Source organism: Callithrix jacchus, chromosome 5, assembly GCF_049354715.1.
Source record: "Callithrix jacchus isolate 240 chromosome 5, calJac240_pri, whole genome shotgun sequence".
NCBI classification, from domain to species: domain Eukaryota; kingdom Metazoa; phylum Chordata; class Mammalia; order Primates; family Cebidae; genus Callithrix; species Callithrix jacchus.
In genome coordinates this window covers 138,105,793-138,131,864 of record NC_133506.1, presented here as the reverse complement: position 1 = coordinate 138,131,864, position 26,072 = coordinate 138,105,793, and the positions used below count along the sequence as shown (strand labels likewise).

The 26,072-nt window shown below is 48.5% G+C and overlaps 1 protein-coding gene across 1 annotated transcript in view; it reads right to left on the bottom strand.

Moving 5' to 3' along the window:
- Positions 1-24,914, bottom strand: part of NARF (nuclear prelamin A recognition factor) — a 29,835-nt gene extending 4,921 nt beyond the window's left edge. The window contains exons 1-7 of the mRNA XM_035302240.3: positions 24,774-24,914; positions 22,947-23,027; positions 18,168-18,311; positions 12,551-12,683; positions 7,945-8,079; positions 3,622-3,740; positions 1,365-1,494 (exon numbers count right to left, since the gene is read on the bottom strand). Coding sequence (XP_035158131.1) covers positions 1,365-1,494; positions 3,622-3,740; positions 7,945-8,079; positions 12,551-12,683; positions 18,168-18,311; positions 22,947-23,027; positions 24,774-24,800 — 769 coding nt within the window. The 5' untranslated portion in view covers positions 24,801-24,914. The remainder of the gene's footprint in view (positions 1-1,364; positions 1,495-3,621; positions 3,741-7,944; positions 8,080-12,550; positions 12,684-18,167; positions 18,312-22,946; positions 23,028-24,773) is intronic.
- Between the last annotated feature and the right edge of the window lie 1,158 nt (positions 24,915-26,072).

The following is a 26,072-nucleotide window of genomic DNA, read 5'->3' as shown; positions in this document are numbered from 1 at the left end:
AAAATCCTTAATAGAAAAACTGAGTCTCTAAAACCATGGCTCTGGCATCACATCAGATGCTGTGAGATGGCTGGAAATACAGGTAAGAAAACAGCATAGGCTGGGCAAGGAGGCTCATGTCTGTTATCCCAGCACTTTGGGAGGCCGAGATGGGTGGATCATGAGGTCAAGAGATTGAGACCATTCTGGTCAACATGGTGAAACTCTGTTTCTACTAAAATTACAAAAAATTAGCCAGGCGTGGTGGCTCGTGCCTGTAATCCTAGCTATTCGGGAGGCTGAGGCAGAGAATCGCTTGAACCCAGGAGGCAGAGGTTGCAGTGAGCCAAGATCACACCATTGCACTCCAGCCTGGGTGACAGGAACAAAACTCTGTCTCAAAACAAAACAAAACAAACTAAAAACATCATAATTTACTATAAATCTGCACTCAGAAACAAGATGGCTAGACATGGTTCTTCTGACAGCCTGCCACGTTTTTGTCAACCTAAGCAGATGGCTGCTGGCACCTTCCTCTTTGAGTGAAGGATGGCAGTGTCGACGGCCCTTCTGCTTCTCATCCTTCAACATGCCTGCCAGGTCACTCCACAGGGAGCCTGTGCCTATGGGGTGGGGACCTTTCCAGAGGTGTCTATGTGCTAGAATGTCAAGTTGTGGCCTGTGAGGGGTATTGGTACCCTTAAAGGTTGTTCCTGAGAGCTGACAGCTGACCTCTCTGCCTAACCTACCACTGCTTTAGATACCTGCAGGGACCTGTTTTCAGAGACCAATTAAAACAGATCCACCAGAATTTTAACAACGTCTTAAGCTTCCCCACTAACTGATGTCAACATTCTTCTGAATGGGTTCTGCACAATTCCACGGAATGACTTCTATCACAACACACACAGAACTCACTGCAGACTCTTCATGTCTGAAAGGCAAGGCCAATACAGCGCTAAAGGCAATGTCACGGGAGCAAACATGCCTTTTTCATTTTACTCTGAGATAAACTTCACTTGTGTTGTAAGTGCAGACCTGGTTTGTGAGGAGACCTACTATGGTGGTAGACAACTTTCCTACCGAGAGATAAGTACCTTATGTGGACTGTAATGTAGTTAGGGCCATCATACTGCCCAAGTGGTTCTCTCAGAGACCTGATTTATCTTGAGGAAGATGCACGGAGAAGACAGGAGGCTAGATCAATTCTCTTCACCTTCATGCAGTTAAGCCCCTAGGACCCTCAGCTGTCAGTAAACTTCAGACAACTGACCACAGTGTCAGGTACTGAGATGACTCTGGGACACAGATCTGCCTGGCTCTGGTGTGCACTGGCCAGTTGGGGATGCCCCCAGCGCCCAGGTGCACTGCCCCCTACCTCTCACCTGATGTTAACACGCAGTCAGTGCCCCGGGAGCCATGCAAAGCGGGGAGAGCGCCTTCCTGAAGAGCCTCCAGCTTCTTGTCATAGCAAGGGGCCACGATGATGTGGAAAATCTTCTCTGGAGACAGGTTCTGTGGGAAAGGGGCACTCATGTTCAGGGTTGGTGGAGAGGTGACGACAGCAGCTTGTGTTTGGTGCCAGAGCAAGAGGGATGGGAGACCCCCCCACCCCTTGCTGCTGCCCTCCCTGACACTGCATGCAGCACTTCCTTTTTCGTTTGAGACAGAGTCTTAACTCTGTTGCCTAGGCTGGAGTACAGTTGTGGGATCTTGGCTCACTGCAACCTCCATCTCCTGGGTTCAAGTGATTCTCCTGCCTCAGCCTCCCGTGTAACTGGGACTACAGGTGCATGCTGCCATGCCCAGCATATTTTTTGTACTTTAGTAGAGATGGGGTTTCACTGTGTTGCCAGGCTGGCCTCGAACTTCTGAGCTCAGGCAATCTGGCCGCCTCAGCCTCCCAAAATACTAGGATTACAGGTGTGAGCCACCGTGCCTGGCTGCATAAGGCACTTTCTCGGGGCTGGGGCTGTTGTGAGTCTGAGGTCAGGCCGTACAGACAAAGTAACCGCAGCCACATCTGGCTCCCATCCCCTCTTCAACTCTGAGCACCAGCACTCCATCCGTGTCTGTTTGCTGCCTCCCTTGGGACTAAGTGTGGCCCACCCAAACCATCTGCAAAGCCCCACAGCCAGTGGAGAACCAGGATGGCTGAGCCCATTTCCTCCTGAACCTGCACACATGGGGACAAAACACTCAAGGGGAGGCCCAGTGTAGAGCTGCTGCTGGGGGCGAGGAGGCCCACCGTGGAGCCGCTGCCGGGAGCCTGGGTGTGTATGTGCACTGGCTGCTTCACCCGCTGACTTTCCAGCCCACCCAAGCTACCCCTCTCCTAGGGCCTTGCCACACAGAGCAGGTGCCTATGGCTGGGCCCTAACTGGTAGCAAAGCCAGGAGCCGGCAGTTGCCAAGTGACCCCATGGTGAGGTCTGGGTGGAAAGGCCCCACTCAGGGCAGGGGCAGAGCAAAAGAGAAAACCTGGCCCTGGTTGCAGCCCTGCCAGGCGGTCAGGTGAGGGGCTGCTGGAGGCTGGGTCTCTGCAGATGCCCCTCACAGCAACTATAGAAGGACCCATAGCTCTGGGCTCTAGCCATGGGAGAGGACAGGCTGGCAGCATGTAAAAGACCTAGAAATGCATGGATCCCTTCAGGTGGGGGCAGGGCAAGGGGCAGGCATAAAGTCCCATCGCTCATTTTTCAGTCCTGCCTAAACTGAACACATATACTCTGACATCATGTTTATAATTTGCCAAATTGTGACTTTATGGGTAGAAAAAAAACCACTGCCTATTGCTAAAATAACAAGGCTGCCAACTGTGCATGCCTTTTTAGGCTGACTTCAAACGTCTGAAAGATCCTGATGCTGCCCTCTACTCTGGTTACCACAGTGCCTGACCATGGCTGTTTCCTTGGAGCAGGGGTGTAAAGTCTGACTGAGAAGAGCAGTGTGGGGTGTGCCAGCTGCTGGAGAATAAACCACAGGATGAGGGTCCCTTAGAGGGTGGCCTTGCAGACATCAGGGAGTTCTGGAGAAGCTGGGGGCCACAGAGGGCTGTGGGAAGGGAGAAGACGATGGACCGAGGCAGGGGACACCCAGGAGCCGCAGGCCAGGACTCACTCCATCAAGTGGAAGACAGGATCACGGCCACCCCAGAATCTTATTGAAGTGGCTAACAAGTCATGTGTTGTCTATGGTCTGAGGGAAAGGCCAGGGCAGAGGCCAGGTTTGGCTCTCTAAATGACAGCGGCCCTTAGTCTCCAGGCACAGGCCACTCCAGGCCTCCTTAGGTGAGGTGTCTGAACAGCAAGCAGGCAGCAGCATCTCTGGGGGAGGCCCAGGGCCTCATTCTCAGCAGGATGGGCAGCATTTCTACTCCACCCAAATGGGCCCAGGAGAACCACCAGATGCCACAGAAAAGATTAAGAAAGAAAGAGATCATAAGGAGGAGGAAGGGAGGAACAGAGATAGGCGTTGGTGAGAAATAGCACTGCTGACGCTTCCTGAAGCCACAGCTTCACTTGTGCTCACCAGGGGGGCTGTGACCATCCTGGACAGATAGGGAAACCTCCCCTTCCTGGGCCTCTGTGCCATGGTCCTCCCTCACTTGCCCTTCCTGCCCTCCAGACAGAGGTCAGCTTACCTGCTGTCTGGCGAAATAATCCTTCACCAAAGAGCCCATGATCTGCTGGGGGGACTTGGCAGTGCAGAGGTGGGCAGTGATGGGACGACCCAGCACCCGCTCCGCGTATCGGACCCAGCCTGCGGAAAGAAGGGATCCATGTTCAGCTCCATACTGCTTCCTCTGGTCTTCCTGTAACGCACCAGGAACGCTCTACTCCTGAGTCCCTATCGCCCCAAGGTGAAACCAGGACGCCTCTTCCTCAGGCTTTATCAGGAGCTTGTCCTGGACCCACAACCTGTCTGCATGGGACAGGTTTTGGGTCAGGGAACCTGCAGGTCTGGAGGCTACTGGGAAATGGGACTGTCCCTGCAAGATGGACAGGATAGAGGTAAGAGTCGGAGTAACAGGTCCTCCAAAAAGGTGAAGGGAAACAAGCACTGAAGGGCAGCAGGAACAGTGACCCAGGCTGCATCGTGAGAAATCCCCTGGCCAGCTGCGGAGCTGCAGAGTCCTTGCAGCCAGGACACGTGGTCACCACTCAGGAGAGAGCAGCCACACGCTTGCCTAACTTCACTCACTGACTAGAAATTCACAGCCTAACAACTGCATACATCTGAAAGTATAAGAAATCTATACTCCCCAAGTCATGATAAATAGCAAAATCTGTAATGTCACTACATGCCTGCACAATCTGAACAATTCCCTGAGGGCCCCACTGCTCCAGTGGTTTCCAGGGTGAACACAGCCACCACTGCAGCTGACCACACAGCAGCAATTCCACTGCAGGAGCCCTGCCTGCTCCTTTCCTGCTGGGGCACAGCCCAGTCAGAGTGTATCAGACCATCACAGAACCTCCTGACCTGACAACTGATTCTAGGCCCTGACCCCACAGACACTGGCACACCTGTGCACATGAGAGCCACGCTACCTGCCCTCAAACGGAGGTGGAGTAGACACCTGGGGAGACTCCACTCCTGGAGGGGAAGGTCTCCCAGAGGGTGACAGGCAGCTCATGCCCCACAGTCAGACATGATAATCCCATTTAACAAAGTCTCACCTATAAACACGCCCTGCTCAGGAAACACCCACAGAGACACAGAAGCAGCCACTAAGAGAAATGCCCCAGGCCAGGCGTGTTGGTTCATCCCTGTCATCTGCATCCCTGGGAGGCAGGCAGATCACTTGAGGGCAGGAATTCAAGACCAGTCTGGGCAACATGGTGAGACTCTGTCTCTACCAAAATTAAAAAATCAGCTAGGCATGGTGGTGCACACCTGTAGTCCCAGCTACTTGGGAGGCTGAGGCAGGAGGATGGCGTTGAGCCCAGGAGTTCGAGGCTGCAGTGAGTTATGATTACATCACTGCTCTCCACCTTGGGTGACAGAGCAAGACTACATTTTTTTTATTTTTCGAGACAGAGTCTTGCTCTGTCGCCCAGGCTGGAGTATAGTGACATGATCTCGGCTCACTGCAACCTCTGCCTCCTGGGTTCAAGCAATTCTCCTGTCTCAGGCTCCTGAGTAACCGGGACTACAGATATGCGCCACCACATCCGGCTAATTTTTGTATTTTTAGTAGAGACAGGGTTTTGCCATATTGGCCAGGCTGGTCTCGAACTCCTGACTTCAGGTAATCCTCCCTCCTTGACCTCCCAAAGTGCTGGGATTACTGGCATGAGCCACCGTGCCTGGCCAGTTTTTAAATTTTTTATAATTTAGAAACCACTGCTCCAAGGGCATGGGCCTTAGTTCTGCATAGTTTTACATGGCCTCTTCCTTGGTTGGGGGCGGAACTAAGCAAGTGTGGTTGGTGTTGTGAAGCCATGTTGTGTGTAGCATCATGTGATGGGTCCCAAAAGGAGAGCACTCCAGCAAGGGTGCCACAGAGGCAGGCTCTGCACACAAACACCAGGTACTCCCAGGTCATGTAGGGCCCAGGCAGCCTCCCAAACCCTCAGGTGTGGAAATTATCCCTTTACACCTGGAAAAACACCCAAAATGCAAGAAGAGCTGAATGTAGTACTCACAATCTAGCAAAAGGCTGTATCTGGAGTCATACTTAAACCTTTGATAGAAAAATCTGTGAATCACTTACACTAAGGCAAACCATATACCTTACACTAAGGCAAACCATATACCTGAAAGACGTCACTAACATTCCCATCCCCATCTGGAGCTGAGATCACTGCAGGCTGTGGGTTGCTGGCAAAAGACACAGATCGGATAACGAGCCAACCAATGCAGCCCACTGAACAGATGGTACATTTCCTCTATTTTATAAATGGCTAGAAAGTTAACTCCAAACTCGAAGTAACCACAATGTCAATGTTCTGTCTCATTAACTCATAATCCTAATGACTAAACGTTGACATGTGAAACGCTAGAAAAATTTGAAACCATAGTGGGGGGAGCATAAATTGAGAACTGAAACATGAACGAAACCCTAAAAATTATACAGCCTATGACTAGCTTAGATAGAGCTCTCCTGTGCTGTGTTTAGAATAATTTTTAATTAATGTTGTTTGCCAAGATAGCCATTCCCTTCCTTATTCCCTTACACTTCTTTGAAAATTTCTTAACCCAAACTCTCTATTTTTCCAGAATTGAAAAGCATGTGAGGAATCTTTTCTATAACTCAAGCATCCTAAAACTAGTTAGAGTGGTTTAAACAGTGCTCTCTGAGAGTATCTGAGTATCAATGTAAAGAATTTTCTTATTCTCTATTTTTTTTTAAGCTGGCAAAGGATATATGAATGTCTGCTGTGCTGTTCTATAATTATTTGTACATCTGAGACATGTCATACTTTCAAGAGAAAATAGATTTTCTTAAGAGACAGTACCTCAATCTTTTGCCCAGGCTAGAATACAATGGAGAATCAGTTCACTGCAGCCTTGAACTCCTTGGCTCAAACGATTCACTCACCTTAGCCTAGGATTCGTAGTAGCTAGGATTATAGGTACATGCCACCATCCCTGGCTTTTTGTTTTTTGCAGACACAGGTCTCACTATGTTGACAAGGCTGGTCACACACTCCTAGGCTCAAGCAATCCTCCCACGTCAAACTCCTAAATTGTTGGGATTACATCTGTGAACCACCATGCCTGGCCTATTTTTCTTTTCCTTTTAAAAGATTTTTATTTTAAAAATTAGAGGACGGGCACAGTGGCTCATGTCTGTAATCCCAGCACTTTGGGAGGCCAAGGTGGGCAGATCACTCGAGGCCAAGAGTTCAAGACCAGCCAGGCCAACATGGCAAAACCCCATCTCTACTAAAAATATAACAATTAGCTAGGCATGGTGGTGCTAGCCTGTGATCCCAGCTACAGAAGGCTGAGGCATGAGAATTGCTTGAACCCAGGAGGTGGAGGTTGCAATGAGCCAAGATCACACCACTGCACTCTAATCTGGGCAACAAAATGAGAATCTGTCTCCAGAAAAAAACAAACCATAGCGACAGGGTTTCACCATGTTGCCGAGGCTGGTCTCAAACTCCTGGGCTCAAGAGATCTACCTGGGCTGGGCATGGTGGTTCAAGCATGTAACCCCAGCACTTTGGGAGGCCGAGGCGGGCAGATCATCCAAGATCAAGAGTTTAAGACCAGCCTGGCCAACATGGTGAAGCCCCGTCTCCACTAAAAATATAAAAATTAGCTGGGCACAGTGGCGCGTGCCTGTAATTCCAACTACTTGGGAGGCTCAGACAAGAGAATCTTTTGAACCCTAGAAGTAGAGGTTGTGGTGAGCCGAGATTGTACCACTCCAGCTTGGCCAACAAGAGCAAAACTGTCTCTAAATAAATAAATCAATGTTAAACATAAATAAATAGGCTGGTCACAATGGCTCAGCCTGTAATCCCGGCACTTTGGGAGGCTGAAGTGGGCAGATCACGAGGTCAAGAGATCAAGACCATCTTGGCCAACATGGTGAAACCTCATCTCTACTAAAACTACAAAAATTGGCTGGGCGTGGTAGCACCTGCCTATAATCCCAGCTACTTGGGAGGCTGAGGCAGGCTCCCGGCTTGAACCTGGGAGGCAGATGTTGCAGTGAGCCAAGATCGCGCCACTGCACTCCAGCCTGGGCAACAAAAGCAAAACTCTGTCTCAAAAAAAAAAAAAAATAATTAATTAACTGGCCTTTCCAGTGTGGCACCTCTGATGAAAAAATAAATGAATTGGCTGTCCCAAAACATCAAATACCCTCTAGGAATCAGGTCAAGCTCTTCCCTCCTGGTCTACAAGCCTGGGTGGGATGGGTGTGTCTGCTTCCAACCTCATCCAGTGACTGCAGACTCTTGTGAAACAGCACTGCAGGCCAACAGAATGGGATGCAGGGGCTCACCAGGACAGGCAGAGGTCAGCATGGGCAGGGTGCGCTCCTCCTCACTGTGCTGGCGATAGCGACGCACGAATTCTTTTTGACTCTCCAGGATGCTAAAATCCGTGGCTATTGTCGTATCAAATACATAGTGCACCCCTGCAGGAGAGAGGAACTTATTCAGCTTAAATCACGTACTATCAGATCTACTTTTAGCCTTCCTTATTTTTGTTGTTGATCTTTTTTGAGAGAGTCTTGCTCTGTCACCCAGGCTGCAGTGGAATGCCACAATCTCAGCTCACTGCAGCCTCTGCCTCCCTGGTTCAAGTAATCCTGCACCTCGGCCTCCCTAATAATCAGGATTACAGGTGCCTACCATCATGCCCGGCCAATTTTTGTATTTTTTAGTAAAGATGGGGTTTCACCACATTGGCCAGGCTGATCTTCAACTCCAGGCCTCAAGTGATCCAACCACCTTGACCTCCCAGAGTGCTGGAATTGAGGTGTGAACCACTGCATTCACCCACTACTTCCTCATTCTTGCTTTCTCATGTTTAAGAGACAAACTTAAAGCACAGATTCTATAGGCATCTCTCCCAAGATAATAAAATCAGTCTTGGTTCTTTTCTATTCCAAATGGCCTAAGTTCAATACTGTGTGCCTTACTTTTTATTTTGCAAACGATGAGTGTGTATGATTTTTCACAATTAAATATGTGTGTTCTCCCTTGTGTTTCTTCTCTTTCTACATCTATATATACATATTTTTTTGAGACGAAGTTTCGCTCTTGTTACCCAGGCTGGAGTGCAATGGCGCAATCTCGGCTCACTGCAACCTCTGCCTCCTGGGTTCAGGCAATTCTCCTGCCTCAGCCACCTGAGTAGCTGGGATTACAGGCATGCACCACCGTGCCCAGCAAATTTTTTGTATTTTTAGTAGAGACAGGGTTTCACCATGTTGACCAGGATGGTCTCGATCTCTTGACCTCATGATCCACCTGCCTCAGCCTCCCAATACATCTATATTTTAAAACACCTCACGGTACTCCATATATAAATTAGTGGAATATTATAATGTACCCACAGCATTCCCTTCTAATTCACAGGCAAATTAAATTTCAGTCTATGATGGTTCTTGGTATGTTTAAAAGTAAAATGTACAGTAAAATGGTTGACCATACCTTTATAATGGTTTTAATTTTTACACTTTTTTTTTTTTTTTGAGACAGAGTCTTGCTCTGTCACCCAGGCTAGAGTGTAGTGACATAATCTCAGCTTACTACAACCTCTGCTTCCCAGGTTTGAGCGATTCTTGTGTCTCAGCCTCCAGAGTAGCTGGGACTGCAGATGTGCACCACCATGCCCAACTAATTTTTGTACTTTACTTAGTAGAGACAAGGTTTCACCATGTTGGCCAGGCTGGTCTTGAACTCCTGACTTCAGTGATCTGCCCACCTCAGCCTCCCAAAGTGCTGGGATTACAGGCATGAGCCACTGCAACTGGCCTATACTGATTTTTTTTTCTTTTCTGAGACAGAGTTTCGCTCTTGTTGCCCAGGCTGGAGTGCAATGGCATGATCTCGGCTCACTGCAACCTCTGCCTCCTGGTTTCAAGCGATTCTCCTGCCTCAGCCTCCCAAGTAGCTGGGACTGCAGGTGTATGTGACCCTGCCTGGCTAATTACGTATATATATATATATATATATATATATATATTTTTTAGCAGAGACGAGGTTTCACGATGTTGGTCAGGCTGGTCTCAAACTTCTGACCTCAAGTGACCCACCTACCTCAGCCTCCCAAAATGCTGGGATTACAGGAATGAGCCACCACCACACCCAGCCATAATTTTTAAGTAGCTATCTTTTTCATAATATCAGTAAATAAGTCTAAAACAAAACGTACTTTCAATAATTCTAATAAATAACTAAATTCTATAGCTGGTATAAATCATAAAAACAGTCAAGTTATCTTTTTTATTCTTTTCGGGGTTTTTTTTTGTTTCTTTTTGATTTTTTCAATTTAATTTAATTTAATTTAATTTCTTTTTTGAGATGGAGTCTTGCTCTGTTGCCTAGGCTAGAGTGCAGTGGCGTGATCTCGACTCACTGCAACCTCTGCCTCCCAGGATCAAGTGATTCTCCTTCCTTAGCCTCCTGAGTAGCTGGGATTACAGGTGCCTGCCACCACACCCAGCTAATTTCTGTATTTTTAGTAGAGATGGGGTTTTGTCACATTGGGCCAGGCTGGTCTGAAAACTCCTGATCCCAGGTGATCCGCCCATGTCAGCTTCCCAAGGTACTGGGATTACAGGTGTAAGCCACCATGCCTGGCCTGATTTTTCCATTTTAAATTTGTTTCTCCCCCTCCCCAGGTAACAAAGCTGAGAGAAAAAGCAACTAGTTACAAGAAATATTATAAATTTTGAGGCTGGGCAAATATTATACATTTCCAGCTATGTTGTCCAGGCTGGTGTCAAGTTCCTGGCCTCAGGCAATCTTCTACCTTGGCCTTCCAAAGTGCTGGGATTACAGGCATAAGCCACCACACCTGACTAGTATTTACAATTTTTAAAAGCAGCTATAGAATAATAAAAACTGTAGCCAGTTAATATCAAATGGCAGCAACCCTAAATTTAAATCAACCAAATCTCCCAATCAAAAGATACAGACAAAATCTAACGGTATATCCAAAGATATACATAGACTCAAAATAAAGGGTTGGAAAAAAAAAACGTACCAACCAAATGGAGAGCAAAAATAAATAAATAAAAAGCAGGAGTTGCAATTTTCACATTTGACAAAATAGATTTCAAAGCTACAAGGATACAAGGGTAAAAGGATTAATGTAATAATAAGAGATCTTAACACCCAGATACATAAGACCCATAATGAGATTTAGATTCAACAAGACAGAAAATTGATAACGGTATCTGGGACTGGAACTAAGATCCAGAACAAATAAACTCAACAGAGCTCTCCATTTTAAACACACAAAATATACATTATCCACAAAATCTAACGATATATCTAAAGATATACAAAGACTCAAAACAAGGGGATGGAAAAAAACTCACCAACCAAATGGAGAGCAAAAATAAATAAATAAAAAGCAGGAGTTGCAATTCTCACACTTAATAAAATAGATTTCAAAGCTACAAGGATGCAAGGGTAAAAGGATTAATGTAACAATAAGAGATCTTAAGACCCAGATACATAAGACACATAATGAGATTTAGATTCAACGAGACAACAAATTGATAATGATATCCAGGACTTGAACTCAGAGCCAGAACAAATAAACACAATAGAGGTCTCCATTTTAAACACATAAAATATGCATTAACCACTTTAAACACTCAAAATATTGATCGGCCATTATTGAAACCCATTTTAGGAATGAAGTAATATTCCTTTTTCCCTCTTTTTCTTTTTTTCCCCTTCTTTCTCTCTTTTTCCCTCTAAAAAAAAAAAAGTGAGCTTGTAGATACTTTAAAAAAAAAAAAAAAAATCTGCCCAGAAGAGAGTGATTTAAAGAGTAAGCACAAGAATGTGTGACAGAAAGCAAAATCTTTATTTCTCTCTCCTGTTTTTTTTTCTCTTTTGAGGAAAAAAAAAAAAAAAAAAAAAAAAAAAAGAATAATAAAAACTGGCCGGGCGCGGTGGCTCAAGCCTGTAATCCCAGCACTTTGGGAGGCTGAGGCGGGTGAATCACGAGGTCAAGAGATCGAGACCATCCTGGTCAACATGGTGAAACCCGTCTCTACTAAAAACACAAAAAATTAGCTGGGCATGGTGGTGCGTGTCTGTAATCCCAGCTGCCCAGGAGGCTGAGGCAGGAGAATTGCCTGAACCCAGGAGGCGGATGTTGCGGTGAGCCAAGATCGAGCCACTGCACTCCAGCCTGGGTAACAAGAGCGAAACTCTGTCTCAAAAAAAAAAAAAAATAAAAATAAAAACTCTCATTTGGCAACTCACTCAAGTTTTCCTTTTCTGAACTTGCACATTGACCATCCTGCTGTGAGGATGCTTAAGGGTGTAAGGGCCCCACTAAAGAGCAAATGGAGGGAAGAAATTCCAGTTTGACCAAAGCAAAAGACACAGAAGCATGATCCATCAACATTTCAGGCAGTATTAAGGTCTGAGTTCTTTGATTGTATTCTTAAATTTCTACCTTTCATTCCTCAAGGTAAGAACACAAGCCCATTCCTTTTCTGCTCTGCTCTTCAGAGAGCTTCTTGGGAAACCAGACATTAATTATTTCAGAAGTGACTGTTTATCAAATACACCCCCTCTTGGGGTAAGGGGTGACTTGGAGGTTGCTGGGGCAGTGCGGGATCTCCCAGTGTCCCTGTTTGTGCTGTCAGAAAGTGGTCACTTTTGGCTCCCACAGGGGTCAGCTCCCACTGTGTAACAAAACACCCATCTGCACAGCAAAGGAGAAAAGTGACACTCATCTACCATTGATCAGAGGCTGGGTTTGACGCAGGAGACAAGGTCTTTTTACCTTCCAAGAGACTCTTGTGGAAGCTGCTTATCTACCCTGCACCTTTGAAAACTGAACTTTAGAGATTAAAAAGGGCGCTTATTAACTCAAGTTATAAACTCCCAATTTATGAAAAGATGACTCACCAAGACTTTTGAGGAAACCACAGAGTCTTCTGGATGCCTCAGTTACACTGAGGTTGAATTTAGCAGCAAAATAAGGCAAAGACTGAGGACACACAGACACTACCAGCACTTTATGCTTTGAGGTATCACATTTCTAGAAGAAATAGAGAATGTCAGATATCTGCTCATTACGCAAGGGGTAAAAGTTACACATCTTAATGAGAAATTCAGAACAAACAATGTAATAGATGGTCTATGCAAAGACTAATAAACCAGATAAACATTGGCAAACATATTAAGGAAAAAGGAGAAAAAAAATCAGGATTATGGTAAGGTTTGGGCTTCTGGTAAATAATTTTTTAAAATTCAGAATTTAGAAAATGAAACATGAACTGGATATGGTGGTGCATGCCTACAGTTCCAGCAATGCAGGAGGCTGAGGCAGGAGGATTGCTTGAGGCCAGGAGTTTGAGACTGCAGAGCACTATAATCACACTTAGGAATAGTTACTGTGCTCTAGCCTGGGTGACAGAGGATACTCTGTCTTAAAAGAGATAATTACAGATCGAAGAGACTTTGCCAATTTTTTTTTTTTGAGACAGAGTCTTGTTCCATCACCCAGGCTGGAATGCGGTGGTGCAATCTTGGCTCACTGCAACCTCCACCTCCCCAGTTCAAGTGTTTTTTCTGCCTCAGCCTCCCAAGTAGGCGGGATTACAGGCACATGCCACCATGCCCAGGTAATTTTTTGTATTTTGAGTAGAGATGGAGTTTCATTATGTTTGCCAGGATGGTCTCAATCTCCTGACCTCGTGATCGGCCCACCTTGGCCTCTGGGATTATAGGCATGAGCCACTGCTCCTGGCCGAGACTCTGTCAATTTTAAGAACAATGTTAGGCTAGATGAGGTGGCTCATGCCTGTAATCCCAGAATTTTGGGAGGCCAAGGTGGGTGGATCATCTGAGGTCAGGAATTAAGAGACCAGCCTGGCCAACATGGTGAAACCCCATCTCTACTAAAAATATAAAAATCAGCTAGGTGTCCTGGCACGTGCCTGCAATTCCAACTAGAAAGGCTGAGGCAAAAAAATCACTTGAACCTGTAAGGTGGAGGTTGCAGTGAGCCGAGATTGTGCCACTGCACTCCAGCCTGGGCGACAGAGCGAGACGCTGTCTCAAAGAAAAAAAGTCATCAGGTCCAAGACATTTTGTGAGTAAGCCTCATACAAACTGTTCTAAAAAAAAAAACAAAAATACTGCATAGGACCAGGTGTCAGTGGCTCATGCCTCTAATCCCAGCACTTTGGGAGGCCAAGACAGGCAGATCACCTGAGGTCAGGAGTTTGAGCCCGGCCTGACCAACATGGAGAAACCTCGTTTCTACTAAAAATACAAAAAATTAGCTGGGCGTGGTGGTGCATGCCTGTAAGCCCAGCTACTCAGGAGGCCGAGGCAGGAGAATCACTTGAACCCAGGAGGAAGAAGCTGTGGTGAGCCAAGATCACGCCATTGCACTCTGGCCTAAGCAAAAAGAGCAAAACTCCGTCTCAAAAAAAAAAAAAGTCCTTAAACCAAAACTAGACATTGGCAGCACAGTAGAAGACAGATTAAGATAAAAAGAGTTGGCTGGGCACAGTCGCTCACACCTGTAATCCCAGCACTTTGGGAGGCCGAAGCAGGTAGATCACCTGATGTCAAGCGTTCAAGACTAGCCTGACCAACATGAAGAAACTCTGTCTTTACTAAAAATACAAAAAAATTAGCCAGACATGGTAGCGCACGCCTGTAATCCCAGCTTGAACCTGGAAGGCAGAGGTTACAGTGAGTCGAGATTGTGCCATTACACTCCAGCCTGGGCAACAAGCGCAAAACTCCATCTTAAAAAAAAAAAAAAGTCAAGGCGCAGTGGTTCACACCTATAATCCTGCCACTTTGGGAGGCCGAGGTGAGCGGATTGCCTGAGGTCAGAAGCTCAAGACAAGCCTGGCTAACATGGAGAAACCGTGTCTACTAAAAATACAAAAACTAGCTGGATGTGGTGGTGCGTGCCTGTAATTCTAGCTACTCAGGACACTGAGGTAGGAGACTTGCTTGAACCTGTGAAGGGGAAGCTACAGGGAGCCAAGATTGCCCCACTGCATTCAAGCCTGGGTGACAGTGTGAGAATCCATCTCAAAAAACAAAAAACAAAAAGAGAAGAAAAAAGTCAAGAAATAGACATGCAGCAGGAAGAAGGGGTGGAAGTAATAAGAGGGAGAGAGGGAGGGAGGGAGACACACACACACACGTGCACGGCTTATGCCTATAATCCCAGCACTTCGGGAGGCCAAGGTGGATGGATCATTTGAGGCCAGGAATTCAAGACTAGCCTGGCCAACACAGGGTGAAGGCCAAAAAAAAGGAAAAAAATTGGATGCACATCTATCAACGTAATAGAGAGGTGAGATATTTCAGGTAAATGGGGAGAGAACAGAAGATGCTGGAATAATTGGACTTTTTCAAATAGAAAAGAATGTATCTGGCCGGACGTGGTAGCTAATGCCTATAATCCTAGCACTTTGGAGGCCAAGGTGGGTGGATTGGAAAAAACTGAATTTGATATTGAATGTGACCAGAATGGCTGCACGTAGCTATTTGCCCATATCACTAAGAGGAGTACAAAGTGACACAGACACTTTCAAGAGTGTTTGACAAAAACCGTTGATACCACAGAATTAAGTCTCTAGTAGTCTGCAAAGCTGTATCATAATTGAGTAAGTCTGTTCAACATAACAAAATGGCTGAAGCCATTCTGTTCTCTGAAAGACCAAGGGTGAACAGGTGGGGATGGGTGTGCATGGTTAACCTGGCTGATGGCTGAGGGCATCTCCTGGTTGAGACCATCCTAACCAGGCAGCCCGCTGTTTGCTAATGGAGCTCCCATGCAACTGCATGTAAGTTAAGAGTACACTCAGACAGGACTAATGCCGACAACCCAAAGGACACATTTCTTTTTTTTTTTTTTTTGAGATGGAGTTTTGCTTGTTATCCAGGCTGGAGTGCAATGGCTCAATCTCAGTTCACCGCAACCTCCACCTCCTGGGTTCAAGCAATTCTCCCGCCTCAGCCTCCCAAGTAGCTGGGACTACAGGCGTGCACCACCATGCCCAGCTAAGTTTTTGTATTTTTAGTCGAGATGGGGTTTCACTATGTTGACCACGATGGTCTCGATCTCTTGACCTCGTGATCCACCCGCCTCGGCCTCCCAAAGTGCTGGGATTATAGGCGTGAGCCACTGCGCCCGGCCCCCAAAGGACATGCTTCTATCTGTAATTGTGATTCTAAGATTACAAGTGTCATGAGGATTACATGCCTGTAATCCTAACACTTTGGGAGGCTGAGGCAGGATTGCTTGAGCACAGGAGTTCAAGACCAGCCTGGGCAACATGGCAAAACCCCTTCTCTACAAACAACACAAAAATTAGGCAGTTGTGGTGGCATACATCTGTAGTCCCAGCTGCTCTGGAGGCTATAGGAGCCTCTAGAGGATCACCTGAGCCCTCCCATTGAGTCAAAATGGCGTCACTGCACTCCAGCCTGGGTGAGACCCTGTCACAAAAAGAAAAATAAGGCTGGGCATGGTGGCTCACGCTTGTAATCCCAGCACTTTGGGAGGCCAAGACAGGTGGATCATGAGGTCAAGAGATTGAGACCAGGCTGGCCAACATGGTGAAACCTCATCTTTACTAAAAATACAAAAATTAGCTGGGCATGGTGGCACATGCCTGTAGTCCCAGCTACTTGTGGGTCTGAGGCAGAAGAATCATTTGAACCTGGGAGGTGGAGGTTGCAGTGAGCCAAGATCATAGCATTGCACTCCAGCCTGGCAATAGAGCAAGACTCCGTCTCAAAAAACAAACAAAATTAAAAAATTTAAAAAAAAAAAGAAAAAATTGTGATCTACATGAGGTCAAGAGATTGAGACCAGCCTGGCCAATATAAGTGAAACCCTGTCTCTAGTAAAAATACAAAAATTAGCTGGGCATGGAGGCCGTGCCTCGTAGTCCCAGCTGCTTGGGAGGCTAAGGCAGGAGAATTGCTTGAATCCAGAGGTGAAGGTTACAGTGAGCCGAGATTGTACCATTGCACTCCAGCCTGGTGACAGAGTAAGACTACATCTCAAAAAAAAAAAAAAAACTGTAATCTAACTGATGCTGGATGATTCGTCCAGAAGATGCTATGAGGGTGAGTGGTAGATGCTGAGAAGGCTACTTGGCTGTCCATTCTTCCACGACACTTGCACCAGTCAGCGTTTCTCAAGGCCCCCACCTTGCTGTAGCATACTACCTACTGTGAATGGGCCCATACTCCCTGGGCAAAGTAGGATGCTAATGCTTCCTGGGAGGTGACAGCATGTAAAGCAAGATGTGCTTTTCAGCCTCATCTGCTTTTGTCTCGTTCTTTCTTTTTCACCTGTGATATGGTTTAGCTCTGCGTCCCCATCCAAATTACATGTGTAACTGAAGGCCGGGCGGGAGGTGACTGGGTCATATTTCCCCCTTGCTCTTCTCGTGATAGCGAGGGAGTCCTTATGAGATCTGGTTGTTTGCAAGTGTGCAGTACCTCCCCCTTCACTTGCTCTCTCCTGCTGCCACGTGAAGATATGCATGCTTCCCCTTCCCCTTCTGCCATGATTGTTAAGTTTCCTGAGGCCTCCCCAACCATGTTTCCTGTGGAGCCTGTGGAACTGGGAGTCAATTAAATCTCTCTGCTTTATAAATTACCCAGTGCCACGTACTTCTTCATAGCAGTGTGAGAATGGACTAATACAACCTGTCTCATGGAATGACAAGAGGTACCTCTAGTTCTGTATAGGAGGTCTGTTGGGATGAGCTAGGAAGGAGTTGTGGGAATTCATACTTCCTTGGAGTGTCTCTGCCTTGTCTCAAGCTGATAGGTCTATTAAAACATAACTCCTGTCTCCAAAAACATGCTGCAGAGGCAGAACGGCATGAACTCCAGCTCTGTGCTGCTTGCATGATCTCCATCACCTGTGTTACCTGACCTCAACAGGCAGAGGCCCCACTTAAGCCACAGGAGCCTGAGGGGTAGTGCTGGTCCCCTCGCCACTGCCTGAGCATCGTTAAGGGAGCATGAAGGCCGGGTGCAGTGGATCAAGCAAGCCTATAATCCCAATATTTGGGAGGCCAAGGTGGGTGTATCACCTGAGGTCAGGAGTTCAAGACCAGCCTGACCAACAAGGAGAAACCTCGTCTCTACCAAAAATACAAAATTAGCTGGGCGTGGTGGCTTATGCCTGTAATCCCAGCTACTCAGGAGTCTGAGGCAGGAGAATCACTTGAACCTAGGAGGCGGAGGTTGCGGTTAGTGGAGATCGCACCATTATACTCCAGCCTGGGCAACAAGAGTAAAACTCCGTCTCAAAAAAAAAGGAAAAAAAAAAAAAAAAAAAGAGGGAGCATGACACTGATTGATGGAAAGGTTTGGAAAAAGGTCAAAGAGAGACGTTAGCAACACAGGGAAAAGGCTGAGATGTACATCCGATGTCCCCACAGAGGCTTCTGTGCAGGAAGCAAGGCCTCATCTTGACCTCCTCAGGTCAGCTCCCAAGCATCAGCAAATGCCCTGAATGCCTTACCTTATTAAGGTTTAGAACACGGAAGAAGTCCTTGGCATTTTGCTGGGAAAGTTGGACTCCTTCCTCTGCAGTCACACAGCTGTCACATGCCAGGCAGTCACTCAAAAATATCTTGGCATCAGCCAACTTGTGGAATTCTCCCTTCTATGAAAAAAAGACGTTTTTGTGTGATTATTCAACAAATGCTCTTGAATGTGCTTCTTTAGAGAGGGTAAACACTGGAGACAATACCAAGGGCCAGGACTGGTTATCAAGGGGCTGGAAGCAGGACAGTCTCTGCCCCTGAGCAACTCAAGATGGTGGAGGGGCACAGGGCCCAGCTCATGATGATACTAGGGAGCCATGCAGATGACAAGGGTGGAACCCAGCCCTAGCACTGTCATGAGGTAGGAAGTAAATGACACTTCAGTGTTCTGGAAGCTGACCCCACTGGCCCTTCCCTCCTCCTAAACCCCTTCCTCTTCGGTGCCTGTGATCCAGCCTCTGACCACTCCGCTAGCTTACCGTCCAACAGCTCCCTGAGGCTGCCCACAGCCCTGGCCTCTCCCTTGAGGCTCAGAATTTATAGAACTCAGTGCTGGCTCTGGGTTTGCACTTGGACACGTAACAAGATACTCATCCTCACCTGGATGCAGAGTCACTCTTTGATGCCCTCTACCCTCTCCTTCCTGACTGGTCCCTGTGCCCCGCGACATCTGCTAAAACATAAACCACACCTCTGCTCAAACAGCTGCCCCTCACACAGAGGGCCTGAGCATGGCCAGAGGCCCGTCTGCCTGGGTCCCATCACAGCCCCCTTGGGCTGCACACGTCCAACCCACTGGCCCCATGCTCTCGCCATCCCTCAGTATGAAGCGCTCCATGAGAGCCCAGGCCAACCCTGGGGGCCTTCAGCAAAGACAGCGCCACCCCCTCACCCTTCTCTTCCCTCCCCACCCATCTGTTTTCATACAGCTGACTGCTAGCAGCTGTCTGTCCCTCCTTGCTACCATGTAAGCTCATGAGAGTTCTTCGAACACTGTCTTGTTTTCTTGTTCCCCTGCATCTCCAAAAGGTACTGTACACAGAAAGTGCTCCACAAGTAACTGGTGAATGCACATATGGATACTCTGAAGCTTACTGGAGTAATGCCAATAAATTACAAAAACTCCTCAGGTAGTCCATGCATTTGTTTTTCTTTAAAACTTTGATAGGAGACAGCTGTGGATGTGCCCCTTCCTTCCATAGCACACTATGAATGGCAGCTCAGGTGTCACCTTTGCCTCCTGCCTACGCATGACCCCATGTCCCTGTGAAGCCTACTCACCCTGAGATCTTACTCTGATGCAGATGGACACTCAGGAGCTCCGCATGAGGCTCAACAGTTTGTGCTTCTAACAAGGTCCAAGTGGGTCAAAGCAATTGCTCCACTCCAAGAGTCTGGTGCCTGTAGCTGCACGAATTCTGCCTCCACAGCCCATCCCCATCAAGGTGCCCATGACCAAACTGTACCCCCCACCCATCAGTGCATCCTCCCTGCCTTGCCACCAGACATGCTGGGTATACCCCAGTCCTTCCAGGTAAGTTTTCATGGTCCAGGTCTGATTCCCACCTCACTCCTCACATTCTTTCTTCTTACTCCTCCTGCCTTCCATACTGGTGCATTCTGCAGAAGCCTGCTCCCTTTTATCAGGCCCACTGGCCTCACTCTGCCCAGGGCAGCCCGGCCATCTGCACTTCCATGTTTTCTCCTCTCCCAACCCCAGACTCACACACTACAGAAGGCCCATTGTCTGTGGAGCTCAAACTGCACTCCCTTCCCTGCACTATTTCCTCCTGTCTCTACCCCTGTGGCAGACTTGCCCAGGCCCACCACCTCACCAAGACTCTCAAAGCTGCCACTAAGTGGCTTCCTGCAATTCTTCCCCTACTCCACCCAGCTTAAGTCAGTTGTCTCCATCACCTGCTCTGAAACAAACACCTGAATCATCCCCATACACAGTCTCCAGAGCTCTGCACTGTCAATGACCTGGCCAAGGGGAGCCACTGTTCCTCCCCAGAGCATGTCTGTCCACACCTTCCTCTTGCCTGGAGTTCCAGTGCCCTTCCCTACATTCCCACCCTGAATTCTGACCACCCTTTAGGGTCCACTCCATTAACTCCAACCCAACCCCTCTCACCCTAATTGTGTCTACCACTGATCGGGCAGGGCGCCCGCTCAGGCTGTGTACATGCATTATCTCATCCCCACCAGTCCTGGGAGGGAAGTAATCCTACTCCCCATGCCTCTGAAAAGGATATGAAGCGCACAGCGGTTAGATATCTGTCCAAGATGACACAACCAAAGGGCAGGTGTGGGAGGCCCTGGGTCCAGCCACTCAGGCGCACTGGCCCCAGCTGGCTCCAGGGCTCCAAGGCATCCTATCTCTCTTCTGCCTGTGGCCAGCTCTTTGGGTGCTTGTCTCAAGCCCTGCTGTTCCCTAAGCCCCACAGCCCCCACAGCACAGCACTAGCTCACAGGGCAACCAGAAGAACACCTGTTAGATTAAACACAGCAAAACTACTAAATTTAAGGAGAAAATATGCTTCTGTCATATTACCAACTCTCCATTAATAAACTGGTACTAGTTCTTTGAAGGGTAGAGTGACCTTAGTCTCTCCCAATACTTAGTCTCTCCCAATACCCTTCACTCAGTAAAACAGGGATAATGGCAGGACTTCCGTGTAACGCTGCTTCTGGGCATGAAATGAGACTGCATGTAAAATCACATTTTTTTTGAGACGGAGTTTCATTCTTGTTGCCCAGGCTGGAGTGCAATGGCATGATCTTGGCTCAACGCAACCTCCACCTACTGGATTGAAGCAATTCTCCTGCCTCAGCCTCCCGAGTAGCTGGGATTATAGGCATGTGCCACCACGCCTGGCTAATTTTTTTTTTTTTTTCTTGAGACAGAGTCTTGCTCTGTCGCCCAGGCTGGAGTGGCGCAATCTCAGCTCACTGCAACCTCCGCCTCCTGGGTTTAAGCAATTCTCTGCCTCAGCCTCTCAAGTAGCTGGGATTGCAGGCGCTCGCCACCACGCCTGGCTAATTTTTTGTATTTTTAGTAGAGATAGGGTTTTACCATCTTGGCCAGGCTAGTCTTAAACTCCTGACCTTGTGATCCACCTGCCTCGGCCTCCCAAAGTGCTGGGATTACAGGTGTGAGCCACTGTGCCCGGCCTAATTTTGTAGTTCTAATAAAGACAGGGTGTATCTATGTTGGTCAGGCTGGTCCCAAACTCCTGATTTCAGGTGATTCGCCCGCCTCAGCCACCCAAAGTGCTGGAATTATAGGCGTGAGCCACCATGCCCGGCAAAATCACATTCTTGAGAGCCAGGCTCAGAGTACATATCCAATAACGAGAAACCATGAATACTAGCTAAGGAGAATGTAAAAATGAAAACTGAGCTAGAATAGAAAAGAGGCTGGGTGCAGTGGCTAACACTTGTAATCCCAGCACTTTGGGAGGCTGAAGCGCGTGAATCACCTGAGGTCAGGAGTTTGAGACCAGCCCGACCAACATGGTGAAACCCCATCTCTACTAATTTTGTATTAATTAGTGGAGATAGGGTTTCACCATGTTGGTCAGGCTAATTAATACAAAAAATTACCCAGGCATGGTGGTTCGCGCCTGTAATCCCAGCTACTTGGGAGACTGACACAGGAGAACTGCTTTAACCTGGGAGGTGAAAGTTGTAGTCAGGTGAGATCATGCCACTGTACTCCAGCCTGGGCAACAAGAGTAAGACTCCACCTCAAAAAAAAAAAAAAAAAAAAAAAAAAAAAAGGAAACCATTAGAAAAATTGACTACTACAGAATCATGAAATTTGAGTTGTTTTATTAATTACCCATCTCAATACCCATTTTATAAAATGCAGTTTCCTATTTTAAAAAAATCAGCTGGGACTGGGTATAGTAGCTCATGCCTATAATCCCAGCACTTAAGGAGGCTGAGGCAGGAGGATCATTTGAGCCCAGCAGTTCAAGATCAGCCTGGGTAACACAGTGGAACTCCATCTCTGCCCAAAAATAAAAAAAAATTAGCTGGGCATGGTGGTGCATACCTGTAGTCCCAACTACTAGGGACGCTGAGGCAGGAGAATCACATGAGCCTGGGAGGTTGAGACTGCAGTGAGCCATACAGTGAGCCACTGCACTCCAGCCTGGGTGACAATGAGACCCTGTCTCAAAAGGTGGTAAAAAATAAAAGAAATTCAATGTTACACCACATTTTCTTTGTTCCTAATGCAGTGTATTTTGGCATAGTGTGCTCTGAGAAGACAGGCCTTGTGCCACCAACCGTCTGTCTTACACATGTAGTTATTAGTCTCTTAAAGTTTTATTTCAGTCTTTTTTTCTTTTTCTGAGACAGAGTCTCACTCTGTCGCCCAGGCTGAAGTATGGTGGTGCGATCTCAGCTCACTGCCACCTCCGCCTCCCAGGTTCAAACAATTCTCCTGCCTCAGCCTCCTGAGTAGCTGGGATTACTGGCATGCACCACCATACCCAGATCATTTTTGTATTTTTAGTAAAGATGGGGTTTCACCATGTTGGCCAGACTGGTCTCGAATTCCTGACCTCAAGTGATCCACCCACCTCAGCCTCCGAAAGGGCTAGGATTACAGGCATGAGCCACCACACCAGCCATACTTCAGTCTTCTTTAAAGCAGTGATGTACATGGTGTTGTGAGTCCCCAAAGAGAAAAACAGTAAGAACAAGTTACCCTGGGCTGACACAAAACTGAAAAATCTACTTGCCTCTCCATTTTCCTGGGCTGAACTCGGTGCATCAGCTGACAGATTCTCTTGGTCATCAGTTTTTGTTTTCTTACTACATTCCTTAAAAAAGCAAAGAAACATTATTAATGAACTTTTAATTCGTCTCTGTTGAGAAAAAGTGCACACTCTGGCCAGGTGCGGTGGCTCACGTCTATAATTCCAATGCTTTGGGAGGCCTAGGAGGGCGGATCAACAGGTCAGGAGATGGAAACCACCCTGGCTAACATGGTGAATCTTTCTCTCTACTAAAAATACAAAAAATTAGCCGGGTGTGGTGGCATGTGCTTGTATTCCCAGCTACTCCTGAGGCTGAGGCAAGAGAATCGCTTGAACCAGGAAGGTGGAGGTTACAGTGAGCCAAGATCATGCTACTGCACTCCAGCCTGGATGACAGAGGGAAACTGTCTCAAAAAAAAAAAAAAAGAATTAAAGAAAATGTGCACTGTCTGACCAATTAAGCTCATCATTTATTTTTCTTTCTTTCTTTTTCTTTGTTTTTTTGAGACGGAGTTTGGCTCTTGTTACCCAGGCTGGAGTGCAATGGCGCGATCTTGGCTCACCGCAACCTCCGCCTCCTGGGTTCAGGCAATTCTCCTGCCTCAGCCTCCTGAGTAGCTGGGATTACAGGCACGCGCCACCATGCCCAGCTAATTTTTTTGTTATTTTTAGTAGAGACGGGGTTTCAGCATGTTGACCAGGATGGTCTCAGTATCTTGACCTCGTGATCCACCCACCTCGGCCTCCCAAAGTGCTGGGATTACAGGCTTGAGTCACCGTGCCCGGCCTACTCATCATGTATTTTTACCCTTTCTTTAGTTTTAATTCTTGTTTATTTATTTTGAGACCGAGTCTCACTCTCATCCAGGCTGGACTGCAGGGGCGAGATCTCGACTCACAGCAACCTCCGCCTCCCGGGTTCAAGCGATTCACCTGCTTCAGCCTCCCGAGTAGCTGGGATTACAGGCGCGCACCACCACGCCCGGCTGCTTTTTGTATTTTTAGTAGAGACGAGGTTTCACTATGTTGGTCAGGCTGGTCTCGAACTCCTGACTTCAGGTGATCCGCCTGCCTCGGCCCCGCAAAGGGCTGGGATGACAGTGGGGAGCCACCGCGCCGGCCTTTTACCCTTTCTACTGAAACAAAAACGCAGGTACTAAGGACAGACACACACTTCTATTGTTTGCGATAATAAAAACCAGCGGTAACACCAGCCTTCCCTACAGGTTAACCTGCCTGGACACAGGTCTACGCGCGAACGCGACGCGGCCGCCACGGGGGATGAACCACTGCGCGTAGCGCTGGGGAGACTCCCGCGCGGCGTTCTGGAGAGAAGAGCAAGCCCCAGCGCGGCATCCCCAGGAGCCCGTCTCGGTCACAACGGCTACAAAATCCCCCTGCGTCCGCTGCGCGGTCTTGGCCGCGGCCGGGAGGCGCCGGTCAGCAGCCGCCACCCGCTTCCGCCCCCGCCCCGGCCGCTCTGGGACCCTCAGCGGGGCAGGTTTGAAAACGCCTAAAAACCCCTCGAAACGCTCCGATGAATTCCCGCCGCGACCGCTGTTCACTCGGACTGTGCTGAGCGGCCCGAGGCTCGGCCTCCGTTCGTTTCCGCGCCAGAAAACCGAGCCCACCCTGAAGAACGCAGCTGACCCCGCGCCGGCCACCTCCACGCCGAGAGGGCCCGGGGTGCCAAGGCCGGGGGCGCCTGGGAGAGCCCCGCGCGAGCCAGTGGCCGTCCCGGGCCGCCAACCCCGGCCGCCCGGAGCCCCACGGGACAGGCACCAGACGCGAGCCTCCCCGGCCGCTCACCTTGCGCGTGCAGTGCTCACACTTCATCTGGAGCGCGGCGGGCGGCGGGCGGCGGGCGGCGGGCGGCAGGCCGAGCGCCTCAGACTGAGGAAAGCACCGGGAGAGGTGGACACCGTTACCAGCCGCCCGCGGCCCTTTGTTGTCCTCCCCCGGCGCGTCCTCACCCCAACGGCAGCTCTCGGCCAATCAGAGCACGGGGAGAGGACAGGCCGCGCCCCTGGACCAATAGGAGGCAGCGTGCCCCCCCCCAAATCCCCGGGTTCGTCTAGGCCAATGATAGTGTCTGGAAGGGGCGGGCCAGGCCCCAGAGCCAATTGGAGTGCGCGGGGCGGAGCGCAGCCTCATCCACGCACTGCGCCGCGCGGCCCGGGTCCTTGCACTGGTTTCCGCTTCTCGCGGGTCCTGCGGCGGCGGCTAAGCTGCGTTCACCAGGTAGTGGGTGAACGCGAGGAGTGTCCCGAGACCAAGCCGAGGCCGTTCCAGTGTGCGTGGTCCGGCGATCACGGGGCCCGCAGACCCCTGGGCTCGCGGAGGCCACGGCCGAGCTCACTCAGCCAGCCCTGTGTCTAACACTTGCCTTACTCGCGGCTCCTGACCGGACAGGGCGGGGCGGGGTTGGGGGGCACAGCCCCCGTCCGTCGCCATGGCCGCTTCATGGCGTGTCACGTAGGCCCGGCGCGGTGATAGCGCGCGTGCGCGGCGTGCCTGGGAGGAACCACGAGTGATGGACCCGGAAGCACGAGGGGAGATGCTAAATGATGGCCTTTTGACATTCACGTGCGTTCCTGTGGATAATTTTACTAAGTACATTGATTTGGGCCCTTACACCTTACAAAGAATAATAATTATTCCTCCAAGAAAATGATTTCAGCTAAGCAAAGCACTGATACAGGGCTATAATGGAAGTATTGGACTCTTCTGATAATTATGAACTTTACGAAATCAGAAATGGAAAGAACATGTCTGGAAGAGTGTGGCATAAGAAAAATAACTTGTAGGTGTTTTTAACAGACACCAGCAGTTCTCAGGATTCCCCATATTAGAGCCTGTCTTCCTGTCCTCTGAGAAATGAAATGAAATCCAAAGCACCCCAACTGACTGCAGGGAGCCCCTCTTGGCTAAGGAGATCCCAGGGTAACCTTGAGAGTTCTCAGCCATGACAGATGGGAGAACAGATGTTGTCATGCCCCAGCCTTAGATAACTACCATTAGGCTTTCTTTGCTAAGAGCTTAATGAAAACTAGCCCTTTCCAAAGACTCCACCACTGGTAACAGCCTTTGGTTTGCAGTTTCAACACA